Source organism: Bactrocera dorsalis, chromosome 3, assembly GCF_023373825.1.
Source record: "Bactrocera dorsalis isolate Fly_Bdor chromosome 3, ASM2337382v1, whole genome shotgun sequence".
NCBI lineage: Eukaryota > Metazoa > Arthropoda > Insecta > Diptera > Tephritidae > Bactrocera > Bactrocera dorsalis.
The window spans coordinates 80,630,017-80,651,932 of record NC_064305.1 but is presented as its reverse complement, the minus strand read 5'-3'; the positions used below and the strand labels follow the sequence as shown (position 1 = coordinate 80,651,932).

The 21,916-nt window shown below is 38.2% G+C and overlaps 2 protein-coding genes across 3 annotated transcripts in view; both read right to left on the bottom strand.

Annotated features, from left to right (window-relative positions):
* LOC105229981 (apolipoprotein D) overlaps positions 1-21,916 on the bottom strand; it is a 527,418-nt gene that overhangs the window by 253,584 nt on the left and 251,918 nt on the right. The window lies entirely within an intron of this gene.
* Positions 17,723-20,674, bottom strand: LOC105230026 (uncharacterized). Of its 2 annotated transcripts, none has more exons than XM_029551855.2 (8): positions 20,453-20,674; positions 19,934-20,391; positions 19,688-19,873; positions 19,103-19,608; positions 18,788-19,040; positions 18,471-18,557; positions 18,228-18,393; positions 17,723-18,111 (listed from the first exon to the last, which is right to left on the bottom strand). In XM_029551855.2, the coding sequence occupies exons 1-8, from the start codon at positions 20,538-20,540 to the stop codon at positions 17,981-17,983; spliced, it is 1,875 nt and encodes a 624-aa protein (XP_029407715.2). In that variant the 5' UTR covers positions 20,541-20,674; the 3' UTR covers positions 17,723-17,980. The 2 variants fall into 2 exon arrangements, with proteins under 2 accessions (XP_029407715.2, XP_049308733.1); XM_049452776.1 differs by having other exon boundaries at positions 17,729-18,111; positions 18,228-18,390; positions 20,453-20,672.

Here is a 21,916-nt window from a genome sequence, read left to right as displayed (position 1 = left end):
CCCTCGGTTGTACCGAAGTAAGAATTTCCGGTCGTATCGAAAAGTGAGAAGATTCTTGGACAGAAAGAATGACAGTGGCATTAGCACATCTGCGATATCTACACCAATGCTGAGGGTCCATATCGTCCAATCATCAACTGACCAAATCTGACTCGGACTGAGCCATTTCTACAAGCGCAAATGGAATTGATTAAACATTTCTTTGACTGGAACAACTTTTTCTTAAGTTTGAAGTTTGATTGCGATATACGCCAGAAGTTTGTATGTCGATTTATATCACGAGAAAACAGTGAACAATCAGTGAAGTTGGTGAAAACATCCCCCGCTGGTAATTGTGATAATATCGAAAAAGTTAAAGAAACAGTACTTGAAAGTCGGTTCGTTGGCATTAGGGAGCTAACAGACGACGATGGTTCGATTCAACATGGTTTGGTTCAAGATAAATGGTTTACAACGTAGCACAAAACCCGACATTCATCCTTCGCTTTATAACTGATATTTAAGAATATATCGTCGAAACTATTTAGCAGATCAGATGGTACATTTTTAAAATGAAGACTCCGCAAGTTGCCGAAGGAAACTTTGCGCTAGTGTCCTGCTCATGCTGAAAGTGTCTAGATTACATTTGGAAGACAATGAGACAATCCGAATTACATCTTATTTAAGTTTTTTGCATATTCTATTATCTTTGCAATTGCGTCACTCTTTCCTGCTATATTCGGATCGCACATCACCGAGAGTTAGCGAAATTAATTTTCTTTCTGTGTGATGTTGCTCTTTTAAATAGCAGTTAACGTATTACTCAATGTAATCTTATGTGGAAGAACTTCAATAACAACTCTGAAAAAAAAAAATTAAACGAAAATTTGTAAAGTATATTCTCAAAATAATTTTTCTGATTATTTTTAAGGTCAAATACCTTGCTCGAGTTCTGAATGAGAAGAAATTCTACCGAAATACATTAGTATGTCAAAGCCACAAAATGAAATAGTCTTGTGTTGCACCTATAGAATTTTTTACGAACTCAAATAATTTAATATCAATTTTAATTTGCTGTAAATGTGGCCAACGAACTTGACTGAAAAAAGTAATGTTATTTTCCTCAAAAAACCTCAAAACCAGGCAGCCAACCTTCAGCGGCAGCCACAGACAGCTAGCGATATCATAGCGGCTGAATAGCCAACAACTCCTCGCGCCCAACTACACAACCACGGAACGCATTCAGGGTTTAAGCCGCAGCTACTTACATAAATTAATCCAACTGCATGCGGTAGTACGGCGGCCGATCAGATAGAAGTCTGCACTGGAGGCGGTCAATGGCCAATGGCCAATGTGTTGCGGTTCGTCTGCAAATGAAGCTACTAAACTCTTCAGTGCCCAAACACACACGCGCAGACTATTATGAAAAGGAAAACACAAATAATATCAAAAAGCTCAAATAACTCAGCAAAGAGTAACTAAGTTCCAAGCTCCCGGAAAATGCAGCACATCCGGTCACAGGCAGACCACTGTTTACTAACCTCACGTGGCAGCCGACCCCCACTCGAAAAGGACAATTCTCTGCGGTCGAGAAAAAGCGTGCAACAACTCATGCAACAACTCACTGCTCACTTTTCGCTTTGCTGTTTGTTTAGCCCCAAACGGTAGACCGTTGCGGCATTGGCCTGGCTTTTGACCGCCGAACTCATGCAACATAACGCGCAGCTGGGCGGCGCACATTGGGATATCTGTGGCCGAAATTCAAAAATTTCATGTTGTCTGATTTGAATGAAAATTTCACAGTTTGTTACCAACTATCTATACATTATTTTCCCAAAGTATTAGGATTCTATCTGCATTAGTTTTTTGTCCAGAAATGCCCAAAGTTGGTGAATTTAGAGAGCATCAAAATTAGCAAAAAATTTACTCAAAAGTCCAATTATTGATACAATAAAACAACTATTGAAATTCAACTTCGTTATTATTTTTCATTTATAATATGTATCAAAGAAAAAATTTGCATCAAAATCCATTGAAAAAAATAATGCATAAAAAATTTTGTGGAACAACATAATTTGGACGTCAAAATTTCAATGTTCTTCAAATTCAAAGTGGTGCATCTTTTTAGCGCTGTCTACCGCTGTCGACATACATATACCGAATTAAAGCCCGAAGTCTCAGCTAAACGATAAAAAAAAATTCAGCTGCCCCAAATTGCCCCCCTTGAAAAAAACAATGTCAGAATGTCACGAAGATGTACAAAATTTGCTAAAAGAGACTTAATAAAAGAGAATTTAGTTGTATGGGAGGTGGGCGTAAAAGTGGGCGGATATTATTGAAATTTAACACCAACATATATAATGTCATAAAAATGCTATGTACCAAAAATCAGTGCTGTAGGTCAAAAATTAAGTTTCAGCTTATATGGGAGGTGGGCGTAAAATAAAATTTTTTAAAAAAATTTTTTAATTTTTTTCTTGATTGGAATCCAAAACAATGATGTACCAAATGTCATTGTCCTACGACAACTCCTTATATTTTTAGCCGCAGTATGCACTAGCAGAAACCAATGTGCGGCGCTCCATCTCATACCGCTCAATTTTCGACTTTTGTCTGCTTCGCAATGTTGTATTTGCATAGTTATTATTTTGTAATCATGCCACAAGGCACACATGTGGCAAAGTAGTGGAAAAGTACGGGTGTGCGTGGGTGTGAGTGATTGAGTAATATGCGTACGTATGTGTGTGTGTTGTGTTCACATAATTCCGACTGCATTATAGCCGCATGTATGTGTCCATGTGTGGGTGGCGCGATAAGATATAGACGTACATCTCACAACAAACAGGCAAACGCTGGAAAATTGCTCTGTAAAAGTATAAAAAAGATGAATTTTTAGTTTATCTCAAATAATTTGCTCTTTTGAATATTTCATTTTCATGCCATTTTATTCTGAATCGCGCACAACTTTCAAAAATATTAACTCACATGGGCAATGTGCTGCCGATGGCTACCTGCATGCCACATATATTCGCTAAAGCGCCACTGATAACTTTGCGCGCTCATAACTAGCCGCATACTCACATACACTCAATCATATTTTATTTTATTCATTTACATGCGAAATCGCAACAAAGTCAATGACTGCTCATTTTGGCTGCCACTTGCAGCTACTCACCCTGCCCACAGCTCAGTTGCGACGGAAGCGAGTTAGTTTCCGCTTTGCCATGTTAATCAGCTCTTCACTGTGCATGCTTTACATTTGTGGTTAGCGAATAGTTGGTGGGAAAACAAAAAAAAAAATAGTAAGGAAGGAAGAGCTAAGTTCGGGTGTAACCGTACATGACTCTTGCAACTTGTAAAGATCAAAGACCGGGAAATTCCTTCAAGTACTGGCAAAACTTTACATTAAATTTCTGAGATTTCATAAAGTTACTCTCATAACTTAAATATTGGCCGGAAGTTCGAAAATCTTTATATTAGGTATATGAGGGATGGGGGAAGTATTGACCCGATTCAACCCTTTTTTGATACACACATATTATTATTATCAGGAAAATTTTCTCTCAGAATTTCAATTGCTCCATATCCCATACCTTGACCGATGTTTGGGGTAAAAAGTCAACTAGAGGTACTGGGGTCCACATGTTCGGTACCTAGGGACGAAAATGCCACAAACTAAAATTAGTCAAAATCGGTAGGGCAGGTATCGAGATGTGAGATTTCACCAAAAAGTGGGCGCTGCCACATCCATCGTCCAAATTTCATACCCGCTCTTGTAAAGTCTTCTCATGTCATTTTGGATATACAATTTAATGCCTCTGGCGTCTTAGTTATTCATTTCTCCTGCTTTTAGTAGTTTTAAACGTTATATGGAGAGTGAGCGTAGCTATCTTCCTATTTCATCAATTTTCACACTGTCGATAGAAGTTCTTATAAGATTTGCGCTCAGCAAATTTGGTTGTTGTAGCTTCAGTGGTTTGCTTTTTCATTGGGGGTGTTTTTTTACGTGGCGGGTCCCAAACCCAGCGCACAACCCTATGCAGGGGATGTTTCGCCTTCTCACGTTAGCTCGCCTTCAAACGGATGTTCTTAGGCTACCCAGAGGATACTTGGTCAAAGACCGGAAGTCGTGAGCTGCTTGAGTCATATGTAAAAGAATCGTTTCTGGCCACTCCCAAGTGAATGGCGATCAGAGAACTTTCCTCACTTGCGTGAACTTCTACACATGACTCCATCCTCTACACATGACTCCATCCCCAACAGGTGCTACTTCGGACTGAGTAGGTAATTGAGAAGCAAAGTCCTCTCTCGACGAACAAAAACCAAACTCTATAAGTCGCTCATAATTCCCGTCCTGCTATATGGTGCAGAGGCTTGGACAACAACCGATGAGTCGACGTTGCGAGTTTTCGAGAGAAAAGTTCTGCGGAAGATTTATGGTCCTTTGCGCGTTGGCCACGGCGAATACCGCATCCGATGGAACGATGAGCTGTACGAGATATACGACGACATCGACATAGTTCAGCGAATTAAAAGACAGCGGCTACGCTGGCTAGGTCATGTTGTCCGGATGGATGAAAACACTCCAGCTCTGAAAGTATTCGACGCAGTACCCGCCGCGGGAAGCAGAGGAAGAGGAAGACCTCCACTCCGGTGGAAGGACCAAGTGGAGAAGGACCTGGCCTCGCTTGGAATATCCAATTGGCGCCACGTAGCGAAGAGAAGAAACGATTGGCGCGCTGTTGTTGACTCGGCTATAATCGCGTAAGCGGTGTCTACGCCAGTAAAGAAGAAGAAGCATAAGTAGTTTAGGAGATATATATGTACATTAAACTTGTTAGAGCCACGCACACTTTTTCAAAAACTTTTGCTACTCAGATCCTCTGTACCAAATTACAGCTTTATATCTTAATGGCGATTTATGGACGTGGTAGTGATCCGATTGCGCCCATCTACGAACTCGAATTTTTTTTTACTAAGGAACCCACATACTCAATTTTTACCCAAGTTTCTGCTTTTACGGATAAACGAACGGACAGACAGAAAGTCACTCTGATCTCAACTTGTCTCATCATCCTGATCATTTATATAAGTATATAACCCAATATCCATCATAAATAGTTTTAGGTCATACATACAACCATTAGGTGCACAAAACTATTATACTCTATAGCAACATCTTGCAAGCGTATAAAAATAACTAATAATGTGGTGCAGAATTTGCAACTGACATGCTACTGCGCATTTGGTAGCAACCTTTCGAGGAAGCATAAATTATGAACGATGTGCCTTAAAAAGACGGGTTAATAAGGATGTCATGCGGGAGTGGATATCAAAAATTTGGAATAGATAACATATATGAAATTTTTAAATAATAAAAAGTTAGAATGCATACATGTACGTATATGAAAAAAATATTTCCCAAGTGCTATGAACGAGAGAAGTTCCGATTGTATGATTGTGTTTAAAATGTTACAAAAAGTGTTCGCTAGATGGCGGTGCGATAGAAATATTTGTAAACTGCTTAATTATGACTTAGGTTTGGAATATATGCATATAAAAAACGCAAAAAATCTTTAATGTGGTTTTGCTTAAGGTATATACCACACAAGGCCCAACTTTTTGTTGAACAATTAGAATAAATATATGCCAGCTGATTTAATAAAACTCGAACTGGCGCATATTAACTACAAACTGAATTGATATATTATCTTTTCATACATTGGTAAGACTATTTTTATGTTCGTGTGATGTTTGGTCTCCATAGCTCAATTAGTGTGTTAACAGCTGCCAAGTTGATTTATATTGCGAAGAGTTTGTCAAGCGATTTTTACCATGAATAAAATTGAACAAATAAATGGCTTGAAATTTTGTGGTTCTAATGAAATTACGGTAACCAGATCGTTGAAAATATTACGGACAAGTTTTAGGGAGTCGTTTATTCAATTTTGTTATCGACAACATCATCCAAAAAGTTATAACAAAAGTGGTTCAAAATTGTCATGTTAGCATCAGAGAGGTAAGTTAGGAAACGAAAAAACAGAGTTCGCAGAAGGCACTTAAGGCGATCCCTGCTTTATATTGCATTTTGAATAAATCGTTGCCAAGTTTATATAGCTTAAGAGACAATTTTGAGGAAAAATTAAAATTAGCATTGTGTAAATGTATTTTTTTCATACCGGGTTATATTTGATCATATGATAAAACAGGAATAGTATAATAGCACCACCTTCCTGTAAAGGGTGCAATTTAGTTAATTTAGGTAACATATATTTGCGAAGGCCACTCTGAGACTCGATTGAAACGAAATCGAAAAATAACTAGTTCTTTTCTCTAGTCAATTGGTAAGCTATGTTCTTTTCTTCTCCATTTCTTCAACTCAGAAGAGTTCTGTTTTTTGTCAGCTATCATCAATACATCATGTTATAGTTTCACGGTTATAGACTTTGAATCCATTCGGACGGACAGTGAATTGCTTTAACATACTTCGCAAAACTTTGTTTACCGAAGAAACTTATATCTCGTGAATATATTATAATATCATATCACTTCCTATTTATATAAGTTTACTTCTTGGTTGCTTTTATATTTCTATTTTGAAGGACCTAATAGTAATTGCGTATGATCTAATGAGGTTAGGACGAGTAGTGGTTAATTTCTGCTGCTGGAATTATCTTTTCCGATTTTGGTTTAAAGAAATCGCAGAAAAAAGAGTCGCTCTTCTTAGAACTTACCTTCGAAGTACTTTTCTATCAGAGCCGCTCAAAATAATGGGCAATTTATTTACCAACGCATACAATCAGACATTTGATATCTGCTACCGTATGATTGTGTGCGCGCGCTTGCTTAGTACACTGAGTGAAATCGTGCTATTTAGTTATTTTGTTATTAAAAATTTAGAAAAAAAAATATGGTTTTTGATTAAAAAAGCAATTAAGAACAACAATAAATTTAAGTTAATTTTTTTTAACTTTCCAAAATTTTTTCCATATCGACTTCACGATCGTAAGTTTTGATTCTCATTAAGTCCTCCATATGCTTATTCGAAACTGAATTCCTGTATTTCGAGTGTATTTTTGACGCTGGTAGAACTAGCGTCATAGCGTACATGCTTCGACTGCATTTGCTTGCCTATACTCCGAGTATAGGCATGAAAAATTTTGAGCGGCTCTGTTTTATATTCTTCTCCAAACTATAGACAGAGCTCAGTGTTGCGAACTCGTCGAAGTTAGACGTAAAGAATTTTGTTTGGTCCATCTCAGTTTTGACTTCCGCAAGTCTGGTATCGGTCCAATTTTCTTGTAGTCATCCATATTATACCCAATAATTTTCTTTTTAAATAATACTCGAGCATTCGGATAGGACTTGCCGGCATTCTAATTTACGTACAGTTTATAGCATGATATATTGATCTCTTATCGAGTTTCAAATGCATGCGCTGGCAAACACAGCGAAAGAGGTTCCTGTCCTTACCCGATCCTCTGAACTCGAACTATATTACAACTATCATCTTTTAAAACAAGGAAAACTTTAAGAACGTGAGAAATCATATTGAACGTACTACGGATGGAAAAGAGGGACCTTGACGCTGGTAATCACATATAAGATTTTAAAGGAGAAATATGGAACGCCACTTTGAGAAGTGAACTCAGAAACTTTCATCAACACCCTGCTTCTTTAACCAGAATTTGCAACAGTTTATTAGCATTAAACAGTACCCATTAGTTCACCAAAAATCAGTGACCAGTACGGCAGTTAATTTTTGAATACTACACCAGTCATCTTTGCTGCCTGCCACATTAATGATGCTTCCAAAAAGAGTTGTCCTTCTGTCAATTTGCGTTGATGCCGCACTTTTTCAATTACCCACACCCACATGGCTGCCACAATCAGCATGACCCTTTCTCTGGCGCTTTATGAATATAAAAATTTCAAAAATATGCGGCGATGCGGACGGCGACACCATCAATGCGTTCGATTCAATCAGAAACGTTAACTGCATACGTAATGCGCGGCAGTCTTCCGCCTAGGTCCCCACTGATGCGGTGCGCCATTATGCTCGCTTTGAGCATCCCTGCATATCCTTTGGTGCGCTGTGTGGCATAAAAGGTGTGCCGTTACACGCAACAACACCATAAAGGGACATTATTGTAATTTCAATTGCGTTCGCAGCACTAAAAGTAGTAGTGTTGCGATTTTCGATTTTTGCTGCAACAGCACATTTTCGGTGTCTCCATGTTGTTGCTTTTGTTGTCGCCTTCGCCTACGCCTGCCATTAAAAATACAAAAGTTGATTGAAATAAATAAAAATTGACTGCGCGTTGCACGTTGTACGTGTGGGTCATGTGGCACACGCGCCTCACATACTTGGTGAAAAAGTCTTTGTGCCTATGTGTGTGTAGTTTTGGTCCTTCAGTTTGTGTATCTAAGAGAAGCAAAGTTCTGGCTCTCAAAGTAAACTGACTTCTTCTAATAAAAATGGAAATTAAAATTCTTCGAATAGCTCGGACACAGAAATTTCGAGAGATCACTATTTCCTGTCTACAAGCACGCAAGACGACGGCGCAGGCAAGCAGTGACCAGTAGAGGCGCACACACACAGTCATGCAATGCTGCGCTGCCATCTGCTTTTTATACCGTTATTTATGTTGTTGCCATGTAATTACGCTTTTATTGCCCGTTACGTTTGGAAAATGCAAATTTGCCGTTACAACCAAGCGCCGCACCCACGCTGGCTCCACTTGGCGACGCAGTGAACGCTTATTGCTGACTCCGTACCACTCCATTGGCGCAGCAGAGTCTATCAATTTCTTATTCCATTTTACTTTTGACTTTTTCTTTTCCAAATTCGTTCTCTTTTTGGACTGTCTGTCTGGCCAAACTTTGCATAATCTGCCAATTTAACGTCATATTTGCTTTTTGGAAAATTTCGCAAAATCACATACCAACTTTGTAGATTCGAATGAAGTCGAAAAGGCAACAACAACAACAAAAACTACTTCATCAAGCAGCCACAATTCTCCAGGAAGCGAAAGCCAGCGCGAGTTGTTGTTAGTTAGTTGTTGTTGTATTTAAAGCGCACCATTGGCTGGGTGGTCGGGCAGACGTCGGTAGCCCGAAGGCTTATTTAGTTGCTGCTATATTTATATATAAATTATGCAGTTGTATATAACTGTAGTTGTTGTAGCTGCCAGAACATAAATATATGGACGACCAATTTAAATTACTGGCAGTTATTGTTGTTGTTTGCTTTAGCTTCCAGCGAAGAAAAAAAATTATTCGAGAATAACTTTAAATACTGTTTTAATCTATTAGTTAGAGTGCGTGAAGTCTTCTTGGTATTGCAGATAAGCCAGATGAAGTGTCGGAGCTTAGAAAGTGTTAAAATGCAAATAAAAACTTTGAAAAACAACTGACAGACTAGATTAAAATCACGAAGGATTTACTCAGAAAGTTTTACACAGGTGGCTTTTTAGAATAAGCGCCAAAAGGCAAGTGCAAAAAGTGCATGCAACCCTGAGTGCATCGTAGGTTAGAAACTCGAACGCATAAAAGATTAGGAGTTAGGAAACACTATACTAATAACTCAGTGAAAGTTTATTTCTATAGTGTTATCTGGGCTCTAGGAAAGATGAAACGAAAAAATCGGTATAATACCATTCACGAATACAAAAAAATCTTTACAAGAATTGCAAAAATTTACAAGTGATTGTTCAGTTTGTATGGTAGCTGTATGCTATACTTGTCGTAATCTGATACAAAATGAAAACTGATGGATTAGTAGGAGTGTATATAGATGCACAGATGAATAGGCAGACTTCACTAAATTGCCTCAGCTCCTTACGCTGAACATTTTAAGGGTGATCCAATTAACGATACTTTTTTTAATAGCCTTCTTTGTGACAGATCATGCGAGAGTCGTTTCGAACTGTCATATTATTTTTGTTCAGTATTGTTTGGTATTTCATCATGGAAAGACTTACGGCTGCCGTACGGCACAACTTTACGCATTTTACGTGGACATCTTAAATTGAAAGCGTACAAAATACGGCGGGTACAAGAACTGAAGCCTCGACCTTCCCAAGCGACATCAATTCGCTCTATGGGCTCTTGAAAAGTTCCATCAGTCCATTTCTTTCTTTCTTTCTTTTTCTTAAGTTTTTATTTACTTTTAATCTTAAAAAATTCTTAGTCAATTTCAAGTGTTTTTATAAAGAAATCTATGAATGTTGTCCCACTGTTGGTTATTGGTGTTCTTAGGAATCTGCAATGAGCAGAAAAAATGGAAAATTCGCTCATATGTCAAATACTTAAGGGGTTATATACCTTCTTTGTCGAAGAAAAAAAGGAAAGTTTGGATTTTTTTAGGTATGTAGCAATTATTTCAGTACACGAATGTTTTTATTTTTTGATAGTACACTTTATTAGCAATGTTTGTGCGAAATTTCGTGGAAAAATGTCAAATAGTTTTTAAAGGGTGGCTGTTTCCATTATAGATTTTTTTTGGCAAAGCTTTGCGGTGACAATTCCCCAGGTCGAACAAGTCAACTGAAACCATAAAAGTAAACAAATTTCAGAAGTTTAGTGTAATTCCTTGTGCTTGAACGATCGTTTTTATGCTTTTTTTTTGCACACGGGAACGTTTTATGCAAAAAATGAACCAGAAATTTCACTAAAAAATTCATTTCGGCGAAAAAAAAAAGTTTGTGCGTAAAAAGTCGATCGTTCAAGAACAGAAAAATTTCATTACGAACATTTTAAAAAAAATTTGAAGAAATAGATCAGTAGATTTCCGCCAATCCTTGCCACCGCAAAGTCATTTTTCAAAAAACACCATTTCGATATTAAATAGATATTTAAAGTTTCAAGTTCAGTTTATGCGAAGATAAAAGCGTGCGGTTAGAAGTGCTGTAACTTTTTTTCTACTGCTCGAATCTCTATGAAAATTTGAGAAAATGTTCTCAAGGAGTTGTTCTTTAAGATAAAGCAATAAAAATCGATTTTTTGAAATTAAAAAAAGGATATAACCCCGTAACTTTCTCACAACTAGATACTACTTAATCTTAATATTTGGTGAGAGTCAGAAAAAAAGTGGTGAACATCTCTACAAAAAAGTGTTTATTTCGCCATTCGGCCACCAACTCAGTGGATTTAAAAAAAAAATAGCAATAATTTTTTTTTATCCCAGCTGCCCAAAGTCTTTTAAGTGAGAGCATTTGAATCAGTGGATTATATCTCGTCGCAAAGGTAATGATCCAGCGTCTCATCATCCTCCGCGTATGATCTGCAGTGCACGAATCCCCTTTTAGAAGTTTCGGAAGATCGAATCTTAAGTTTCCCTTGGACTAGAAGTAGCCTTTCTGCATCAACAGCAACATTCCAAAGTATCAGTGTTACTAGTATTCCTGAGGTGTTATTTAAGGGTAGATTGTTTCACTACACCTTAGAAAGAGCTGAATGGTCTGAATCAGCTTAGAGGAATTATATTTCCAGCTGCCAGCGATCGGCCAACTCGTCTGCTTTTTCATTTCGTTCTTTTCCAATATAATTGGGTTCCCAGTATTAACGGAATTATGTACTGAGAATTTAGTTACTGCCATTGCATAACCTTACGCAATGAGACTTATGTTAGTATTATCGGTACGGATAGCCTCAATTGTTGCTTGACGGTTTAATGCAAGGACTTGATGGTTAGGGCAGATGCCTTCTTGGCACCGGAAAGGCTTCTTAAGAACGACAAGGTTTAGCTCAACTGCATGTTCAAATACTATAATGATATATGATTTACTTTGCAGACATTGAATAGTGAGGTGTTCTAACTAAAGCGTATGATAGTTTAAGAATGTCTCCACTAGATCACGGTCATATTGAGATTACACTCCATATTGTACTCTGTGAAAGTTATTTGAGATTATAATAGTTAGACTATGACCACAATATCTCAATTTCCAAAAAGTACAATTTCCAGTCCATAGTACAATACTTCAGCTTTGACACATATTTGGCCTCTACATGTTGTATCCTCTACGGCTAATGAGCAATTACTTAATTAGGAGCAATGCTTACCGAACAAAGAACAGAAATAGTGATTACTTTTTCGAGCAATATTTTTACTATTGCAGTATTTGATTCCATAACGGATACGGATATGTGTTCATCCACATCCTTTTTGTTACATATACATACATATACATATCTACGCCACTACAAACTATAACAGCGTTGCTAATAAGCAACACACTTCATATATGCACCTATACCCACATATATTCACTCTCATTCAACACGGAAATCATCATTTGTATTGGTTATCCCATTTCGCTTGCTGCCCTTGCGCTTTGTCTTCTATTTAGTATCAGGTTGTGATTAATTAACCACACAATAACAAACAGCATGATAACCATTCAGTGGCGGTGATTAAGTCATGAAGCAGAAAGCACACACAAGCAGAACAGCATATAAATATATAGACACGATTTCTTATTATAACGGCTTGTATGCGATTTTTAGCCCCTTCCACAACACTTAGCGCTTACCACACGTTGGCAGCGCTTGGCCAGCGACGAGAGTTACTCACTGTCAAGTTGATTATCCTCTTGCGGGCAGTAACCGCTGCTCCTCGCCTTCCTGCTGCTCTACATACTTCTCCGACTGGACACGCTGTGGAAATGTGGAAAAATTTTTTATATATTTGTGCTAACAACAACAAAAACAACAACGAACAAAGCTGTATCAGCCTTTCATTCACATGCGCGCCGCATTTGCCTCCAGCAATGAAGAACTCAAACGAAGCAAGCAAGTTGAGTGAGTAAGAAGTGGCTGATGTGACTGAAGTGGCAAGATATCCATCAAAGGATAATGGAAAAAGTGATGTGCGTACACAAGTGAAAGCGATGTTTTACATGCAAGACAACATGGCATTAACTACTTATGTATTATATATACATATGTGCTGCATGTAGATGTACTTACGTATGTATTTACTCTGGTAAATTGATAGATGTGCAAAAGGATATATATGTATATACATTTGTGATAAGTCGATATGGTATGGCTGAGTTTAAAATGAAAACTTGCACGTTTTTATGGAAAAGTGATATAAGCAAATGGAAGTTTTAAAATTTTAAAGTAATAGTTTCAGTTTATTTTTTTCCTACCAGTTAGCTTGCTGAACACCATACTATCAACAGAACTTACCATAGCCTAGGTTAAGTCGGTGTTTTCTCGTAAGGTAACGAATAATCCCGCTTTGACAGCTAGAGATGCTTGTCTGTTGTAATGCCCAGATTTCTTATGTATGGATCAAAATGACCTTGTTATATCGAGAAGTCAGCGAGTCACCGTTAGCGAGATCAAGTCGGGTATAGCAGCTCTGCTATCTGAGACTAACTATAGTGAGGAATAAAATCTACATGAAAGTATAGAGAATCTTAGCATTATACTTTCGAGGAATATAACCTGACTGCTAGACTGTTAGCTTTAACAGCAGCTGTAATGTAATTGAATACCGATCTTCCAACAACGTCTTCTCTTCTCTCTTATTGAAGAGGTCCACAGGAACAATTGGATGGGAAAGAATTTTCTGAATTAAATCTTCAACTTCCTTAAAACTTATTTAGTGGGAATCCAAGGAAAAAATTGCCATGCAGATTAGTTACCTATCGGACCAAGAAAAATAAAACAGAGTGTATATTTATTTTAATCTTAAAAAGTTTCAGCAATTTTAGGATGCTCTTATGACGAAACCGCTATTTAAATCTTTCAATATTTTGGTATGAAAATGTAGACACTTAGGTATTCCCACTCTTCGATTATATTTACCAAAATGATTTATTCCAAATATCCGAGTTAGTTGTCAGATGGGATTAATTAACGCAGTGAAATTTAGTATTGATGTTACGGATAGCCTTTAAGAGGTCCACTAAAAAACACTTTGTATGAGAGAAAATTTGTTGGTATACAAATAACTCTCCAGCTTCCATACAACTTATTTAGTGGGAATAAAAAAAAAATTGGCATTTATATTAGACACCCATTGGAGCGGGAAAAAGAAAAGAGAGAAAAGTACTAAATAATATTTTGATCACCCTAGTACTGACGATAGGCTATAGTTTCATTCACTTATTATTGAAACCGGCTGCTCTGTGAGCTTTCCAGATCCAGATTTTCCAGCGCATCTATTGGGATAAGTCAGCTAGTTTTTCAACGTGAAATATTTTTTCGAAAAAATTACTATTACAGATCCAAACTTTTTCTACCGACACCTCATTGGGTCCTAAAATACACAAAACTGCTTTATTACAAAATCCAAGATATCTGCTTCGAACCATTTAAGACGTAAAAGAACTCTATTCAATCCAAAATTCAAGTTCATTTGGTGAAAAGTCATTCAGACGCTTCACTTGTCTCGCAGCATGATTTAAAACACGTGTAAATCTGAAAATCTTAAACAAATATTTAATTGGCGCACACATCGTGAAGGTAAGCAATTTTACACGCAAACACAGCAACAGCCAAGAATAACTAAGTAAGTCATACAATGAAGGGCAATCATAACAGAGTAGAAGCTGTTTATGGTACACAGCGATAGATGCCGCCGAGTGAATTTCATGTGTGGCTGCCATGCGATAAAAAATAAGTTCGAAGTTCATGCGAGGAAATTTTTCAGAACTAGAGAAATTTTCATATAATTGAATATGGTTTTAAATATAAAATTTGCGATGGGAATAGTTCCGCCAGATTCAATTGCAATTTTGAGAGAGTTGGAATATATTCCGTCAGAGTCTTTCAAGTGGCTAGGTGAGTTCGTTATAATCTAGACAACACTAAAATCATTTTAAGAAAAAAATATCTATGCTTTCGGGATCCTTCATGAATTAATGGGATGTTTTCGTCTAGTCTAGTCAAAATAATTATGATTGTATATTTCGGTTACAGAAATATTTTTACGAAAAATATTATCTTTAAGATTATAAAAATTTAAATGGAGTTCTGCTTTCTCCAGACTGGATAAGGAAGCGAAGCAAATGGGTATGGTTGTGAACGAGGATAAGACGACATATCTCCTGTCATCAAACAAACAGTCGTTGCATTTGTGACTAAGCACCCACGTCACTGTTGACCGTAATAGCTTCGAAGTTTTAGATAATTTCGTCTATCTTGGAACCAGCATCAACACCAACAACAACGTCAGCCTCGAAATCCTACCCAGAATAACTCTTGTCAATATATGCCACTTCGGACTAAGTAGGCAATTGAGAAGTAAAGTCCTCTCTCGACAAACAATAACAAAACTCTATAAGTCATTCATTGAAAAAGAGGAAGAATGCCACGCAAGCCACCAATGAAATTTGTGAAGTTTACCGAGACGATGCTGTATCAATTCGTGTAGTACAACAATAGCTTGCTCGCTTTCGTTCGGGAAATTTCAATGTGAAAATGTACCTTGCTCTGTTTATGAGTAAATTATGGAAAATATTGACCAGGACCGTCACATAAGCAGCCATGACATCGTTAAGGAACTCAACATTCATCATTAATCGGTTTCGAACCATTTAAAAAGGACTGAGAGTGGGAGAGCTTGTATGGGAAGTTTTGATGCATCCACCATATAGTCCTTGCACCATCGGGATACTATTTATTTCAGTCAATGCATAACTCTCTTAATGGAGTAAAGTTGGCTTCAAGAGAAGCCTGTGAAAGTTACTTATCGCAGTTTTTTTTACCGAGAAACCAGAAAAGTTTTACACTGGTGGAATAATGCCTCTAGCGAAAAATGGCAAAAAGTGGTCGACCAAAATGGTACATATTTGGTTCATTAAAGCTCATTATAAACGAAAAAAATAAGTTAAAATTTGATTAGAAATACGAAAAGACTTTTTCGACTTCCCTGTATTATAGTCATAGAGTGGTCAGTTTTACATTTGAAACAATACTGTTTTTCTGAGTTGGCTGCCACAGATGAGCTGAAAATATAGTCTTAAGACAAAAGAACGTAAGCCTTGGAGTAAATGTCAGATGCTCTAACATTTTGCTTCGGAATTGATTAATTGCCAAATATTTCTAAATGCTCAAAACCAAGCCAATTTGGACAACAGTATGTACTTTCTCTTTGACAGAGCCACCAAAAATAAGTTAAATTAGTTTTAAATCTTCTGGTTGTCTTCGAAACTGCAACCATTCGTACACCCTTTTAGCCCACACTAAAAACTCTGGTTCTCTTTCAACTAGTGTATGCGGGAGCAGTTGGAGACAAAAAATAACAACTGGTACAATTAGAAGAGATTCTTTACATGTGAATATATATTTATACTGTATTCTCTGCAAATATGTATCGCCCGCATTTATAAAAAACACCTCAGCTTAAGCAGATGATCACCCCTTTTGTTGAATTCGCTTGGCTACTTGTCAACGTGACGGTCATTGCTGACGCTTTGCTGAATGAATTTCGCAACTCAACACAATCCAACGCTGGCATGCGTGCATACTTGAGCACGTGTGTGTTTATGTGGGTAGGCATGTGCCGCGCTCGAGTGTCGAGTTGGCAATTAAATATTCCAGGCATATGCAAAAATACTTAGCATGCAATTAGGGGCGGTCAAGTAAACATTAGCAAATTATATGCTAACATGACGTTTGTTGTCTTCAATCTCATACACCAACTACTAATACATATGCAGCATGTATGTGCGTGTTATTAACGCTACCTTCTCTTATACACATATACACACTCAATTATACCTTGGTTATGCATGTGTGTGTGGCTTATAGCAGTTGGTTTGCTTTGGTTGGTGGGTAGCTTGACAGCTGAAAGCCAAAATACTGGTTGGTTAGCATGGCATTATGTGTGTATGTGTACGGTTTCTAAGTAGCAACCGGCAGTTGGCAACATAAATATGCAATTATGTGTGTGTGTGTGTGTGAGCGTGCATTTGCTAATGGTCGTGCCGACTGCTGCCTGCCAGCTTGTTTTCCGCACTTAACAAGTTCAACAGTTGCAACAACAATTGCAATAACAACAACAATGAGAACAACAAAAACAATGACAACAACGAGAATTTCAACAACAACAGCAAACATGCATGAAATATGTACACCACAAAATCCTTTCATGTTATTCCTTTTATCTCTTTTGAATTCGCTATATTTATTTCTTTATGCCGTTTTTCCTCAGCACCCTTAGAAGCCACCACCCGTACCCATTATGGGCTCAACTAACTGTGTTGTTCAGTTGCATATTGCATATTTTGAGACAAGAGCGGCAATGTCAGTAATGAAAAAATGCAGTTTTTCATAGCATACCATCGGGCGCATGGTCGTTCCTCTTTGCCGCGCGGCGTTACTAGCTTCTACTAGTTGTGGCCATGTTCCTACTTTGACTTAACATTATTAGTGCATTTACTGTTTTGACTTTGAACGTGGCAAGGGCGCAGTACACGGCGGTTGTGTGTGTGGACCAGTCCACTCGTGTAGTAGTCATTAAGCATGAGCATAGCGTGCAACAACAACAACAATCACATTATTAACAACACGAAATTGAATACGTTGCCATCGGGATCATGCACCAAAAGCACCAACAACAAAAGCAAGAGCGAAATGTTCAAAAAATGCATTTATTCCTCGTTGGCATTCACAAGCTCTCTGCATGGAAATCTGTGGTTTGAGCTTTACAATGCGAGATTAAATTTTAAAGCATACTTTTGGGATTGGTGCATACTTTTGGACAGCATTTCGTGTATATTTCTTTTTTGTATTTAATTATGATGGACATGAATAGCGGTTGAGCTGGCATTTTGTGCCGCCACCCTTCACTTGAAGTCAGCGCACGCCGCCGCAACTTCAGTAAACGCCCAGCAGACAGCGTTGTTGCTTGTTGCGTTATACACTTGAGTGGCGTTGCAAATTGAATTCACTTTTGGTATATTTCGCTTCAATTATATTTTTATTTTTACATTTATTTCATCATTCATTTAGATATTTTTATTGCTTTGCTGGCTGCGTCTTACTTCCTGCCGCGCGTCGCTGGTGTTGGTCGAAAAGGTTTGCGTCTCGACTTCGTATCCACAAGCAGCACTGACTGGCGTTTCAGGTATTGACGTGTCGGCACCTCACTCTCCTCGTCGGGCGCAGCAGCTGTGTGTTGGTTGGAGAGAAAAAGTTCGTAATGCATAGCAAGTTAATTGGAAATTTTGACTTATAGAAATTGGTGCATGAAAATTGAGATTTTATGTGCGGCACACGTGGCATACCTGCGGCCGGTGCTTGTTCGGGCGAAGAGGAAGATGTGCCAGTTGTGCGTTGAGCGCGTCCGGCGAGCAGATTGTAATAGCACAGTGGCATTGGTTGTGGCTTCTCACCCTCGGCGACGGTGGGTGACTTGGGCGCCTCAGACGGTGGGTAGACTTCATCGCTCTGCTTTTTTAACAAGTAAAAATAAAATTTGGAAAGGAAATTTCAGTTAAAAGCGTGAAATGTATAGGCACATGTTTCACCTCAAGCTCCAATCTCGGCACTTCTGGTGGGCCAATGTCCGCTGGCTTACTTATCTCCTGGCAACGTTGTAGTTTGAATTTCAAAATCTGCAGAAATTATTAAAATGTTAATAAATTGTGTTAAATAAGAAGTTTTACGGTTTGCGACTCTGATAAAAATATCATAAAACCCTAAAAGTATGCGACATTTTATGTTAGGTTATATTATAAAAACAAAATATTCGCCAGGTTTATATCGAGGAAAGTGAATACAGTTTTGAATGCTTCAGTTTCCTGGAAATCTGTGGAAAGAGACTTTTTAAAAACTTCTTACACACCTCTATAAAGTCATCATCCGCTGCTTCGTTCGCTAAGAAGTTCGGTAAGGTTTCCACATGTATATAAAGGCCCTTCGCTTTCAAATTAATATGACTCTCATCCACTTCTTGTAACTTGAAGATCATTTCGCTTAAATGCTCTTTGATGAACTGCAAAACCGTGAGCGTATGCTCAGAGGCTTCCGAGTTCTTCTGACGTTCAGCGTCTAATTCGGAAATTTTTAATTTAATCTGCTCGATGACTTCCTGGTTGCTACAAAAAAAACAATAATTTACAAAAAAAAACAACACTATCAACTTCTTCAAAATACTTACACTTCACTCTCTTTGCCGTCCGAGAACTTCATTGCCTCCAGTGAGAGTGTTAATTGCTCTCTTTGCGCTTCCAGTTGCGCTTTCTCTTTCTCTGCCGCATTGCGTAGGTAAGACAAGCGGGAAGCGGATTCTTTTTGCGAGCAAAAGCGATCATAGACTTCAGCAGGTGTCGTGGCACCACTCACTTCCATTAGTTGCTTGAAGAGATTCTCCATTTCGCCAGTTAAGTTTTGTAACTGTGTATTCTCATCCAACTCGGTCTCGGTTTTTGCGGTAAGCTGATCACCGGAGTTCGAACCGAGACTGTCTTGATGTACGAGCGTTTTGTTCTCAACGAAGAGCTTACGCCCTATGCGTTCTAGCTCCATCTTGCGTGCCTCAACCTGCTTACGGAAGTCAAGCGCTTGTCGCTCACGCGTCTTTTGCGACAGATGAGCTTGCTGCTCCTGACGCTGTAGTATTGCTTTGGCAGCGTCTCGCATTGTAATGGCTTCATTGTGAACTTGCTGATGTAGATAGGAGAGTGTTCGGTACCTTACTATAGGTATTCAACTCGGAAGTCTTACATGATAGCTACTAATTTACCTGCAATCTATCGATCTCTGCCTGCTGCTCCGTTAGTGCTGCCTCCAACTCACGTAAGCTACGTTCAAAGCGCTCAGCGTCGTTCATCAGCGAAGCCTCAATGGAGCGATATTTCTTGCGTATATGCTCGGCTTCCATCCACTGGACATTGGTGCGATGTATCTCGTTCTCTAGCTGACAAACCAACTGTTTGCCAGAATATACTACATATAAGCGCATCTCTTAGTATCGTACATTTACACAAACCTTTCTATTGGCGTCCTCCTCCAACGTCTCTGGCGGCTTCTCACCCAAATTCTGTGCCTGCGCCGTTTTTGCCGCATTCAATCCGCGATATTGTTGCACCAGCTTGGCCAAGCGTTCCTTGCGGCATCTGAAGCGGTGTCGCAGCAGATCCAGTTGCTTGCGTTGTTCGGTGAGTTTCAAATCGGTCAGAAAGATGGCATCGTCGACGCTTCGTGCACCAATCGGGTAACTCATTTTGCCCACCGCAATCGCAGTTGTCGTGGCGCTGCTCGCCTTCTTTCGCACCTCTTGCGCTGTGGCCGGCTCCTCCTTGACGACCACGGCGCGCTGCAGTGGATTGCGCAGTTGACCGCATTTGTGTGTCAGCTCTTTGATATCCTTCTTCAGCGTTGTAATAGTTTCACGGTTTATGCGATTTTGCTTTTGCCATTCGGCGGCATTGGCTGTCTTTTGACCCTCTAGAAGTGCGGCGTAGATGATGAAGCCCTGAAATGTCTTATTTGATATTTTACTACTCACCTGCTAGCAGTATGCGCTTCTTTAATTCTGCGATTTTGTCATTTATTTCACCAATTTTATCCACTTCCGCTGCTGTGCGTAATGGCATTTTTTCATTTTCCCACTTTCTTGCAGCTCAGTGCGAATTCGGGAAATCAATGATGTAGTTTGTTGATTTGCTTTGTCTTGGCAACGTGAAAATTTGTTGTAGCAACAGTGGGAATGGAACCAGGGTTACAGCATGTTAAATGCATTGCCAGTTGTATTAGACTTACCACGTCGTTAGTAAATAAAAGAGTTGTCTTATGCTCATATGTGAGGAAATTGAAATCTTTGCAAGGAAATTGTCAATGGACTCGATACATAAATATGTAGTTTTCTTTAATTTTACTGTCGACTGTTTTTGATTTATATAAGATTTTATAGCTGAGATTTATTTTAAGCATAATTTCTCTGATGAGATACAAGTAATCAATATGATCTTTTGCGGCAGTCAACAGATAAATCAATCGGTGTCAAGTACCTTAACTCAAAATTCGCCGAACTTGCTGACAATATGTATATTTTTACAATCATTATACCAAAGAACTTGGGTTCAAAATTAGCATTGTCTTGCCGGACGCATCTAACAGTCTGCAAAGAATCACTCTTAAAACAAAATTCATTATAGACCGCTGACTTAAATGTTTGCAATATATTCGGAGGAAATCTAGTATATACTTGTAGTGTTCCTATTTAAGGGGTTACATGGGTTTCCTCGTGTAAAAAACAGCCTATTTTCAAAAATTTTTTTTTATTTGAAAAATTAAATATTTTATTAGAAATTTTTAATTTTACAAATATACCCTATTAGCAAAGAAATTCTGAATTTTTTGGAAAAAAATATTTTAAACTCGATCATTACGACAACATTTCCGGTGACCACTCGGAAAAAAGATGCGCCCGAGTTGGTAGGATAACTCCTTACAGGATCGACTAAAGTGAAAAATACGTGTTTTAGTTGAAACCTTAACTTAGAACTTAAAAAAAATTAAAATTCGATTTTTGGTAGACATTTTTACAAAAAAAAAAATAAAAATTTCGCGATATTTGTTTTTTCAAATAGTTGCAATAGAAAAAAATCTTTCCTCCAAGTCTCTCAAAGAACTGTCTAAAATTACATGAAGATCGGTTGAGTAGTTCTCGAGAAATCTTGGAAACCGACTTCTAAAACACAGTTTCGAGAAAAACGTGTTTAAAGACGGTGCACTTAGCCTAGCTATCCTTGAGCGTACAAGTTCTCAAGGCTGTATCTCCGTAACTATTACTCGGATCAATTTAAAAATTTTGAACAATATTGTTAGAGGTGTTGTAGAATTACGACCTGGAGTCAAGTTATTCTGATCAAACCATTAGCATATCATTTTATTCATAAATAACTTGGACTCATCAAAATCTTCTCTCTTGAGGAAAAGTTAAGAAAAGTGCTCAAAAGTAATCTTGTTG

Excerpts from the sequence above, each read along its gene's own strand:
- LOC105230026 (XM_029551855.2), bottom strand. The coding sequence starts at position 20,540 with ATGCCATTACGCACAGCAGCGGAAGTGGATAAAATTGGTGAAATAAAT. Across the intron at positions 19,609-19,687 it reads CAGAGATCGATAGATTGCAG|CAAGTTCACAATGAAGCCAT; the intron begins GTAAATTAGTAG and ends TATCTACATCAG. Across the intron at positions 18,112-18,227 it reads CGAACAAGCACCGGCCGCAG|CTGCTGCGCCCGACGAGGAG; the intron begins GTATGCCACGTG and ends ACCAACACACAG.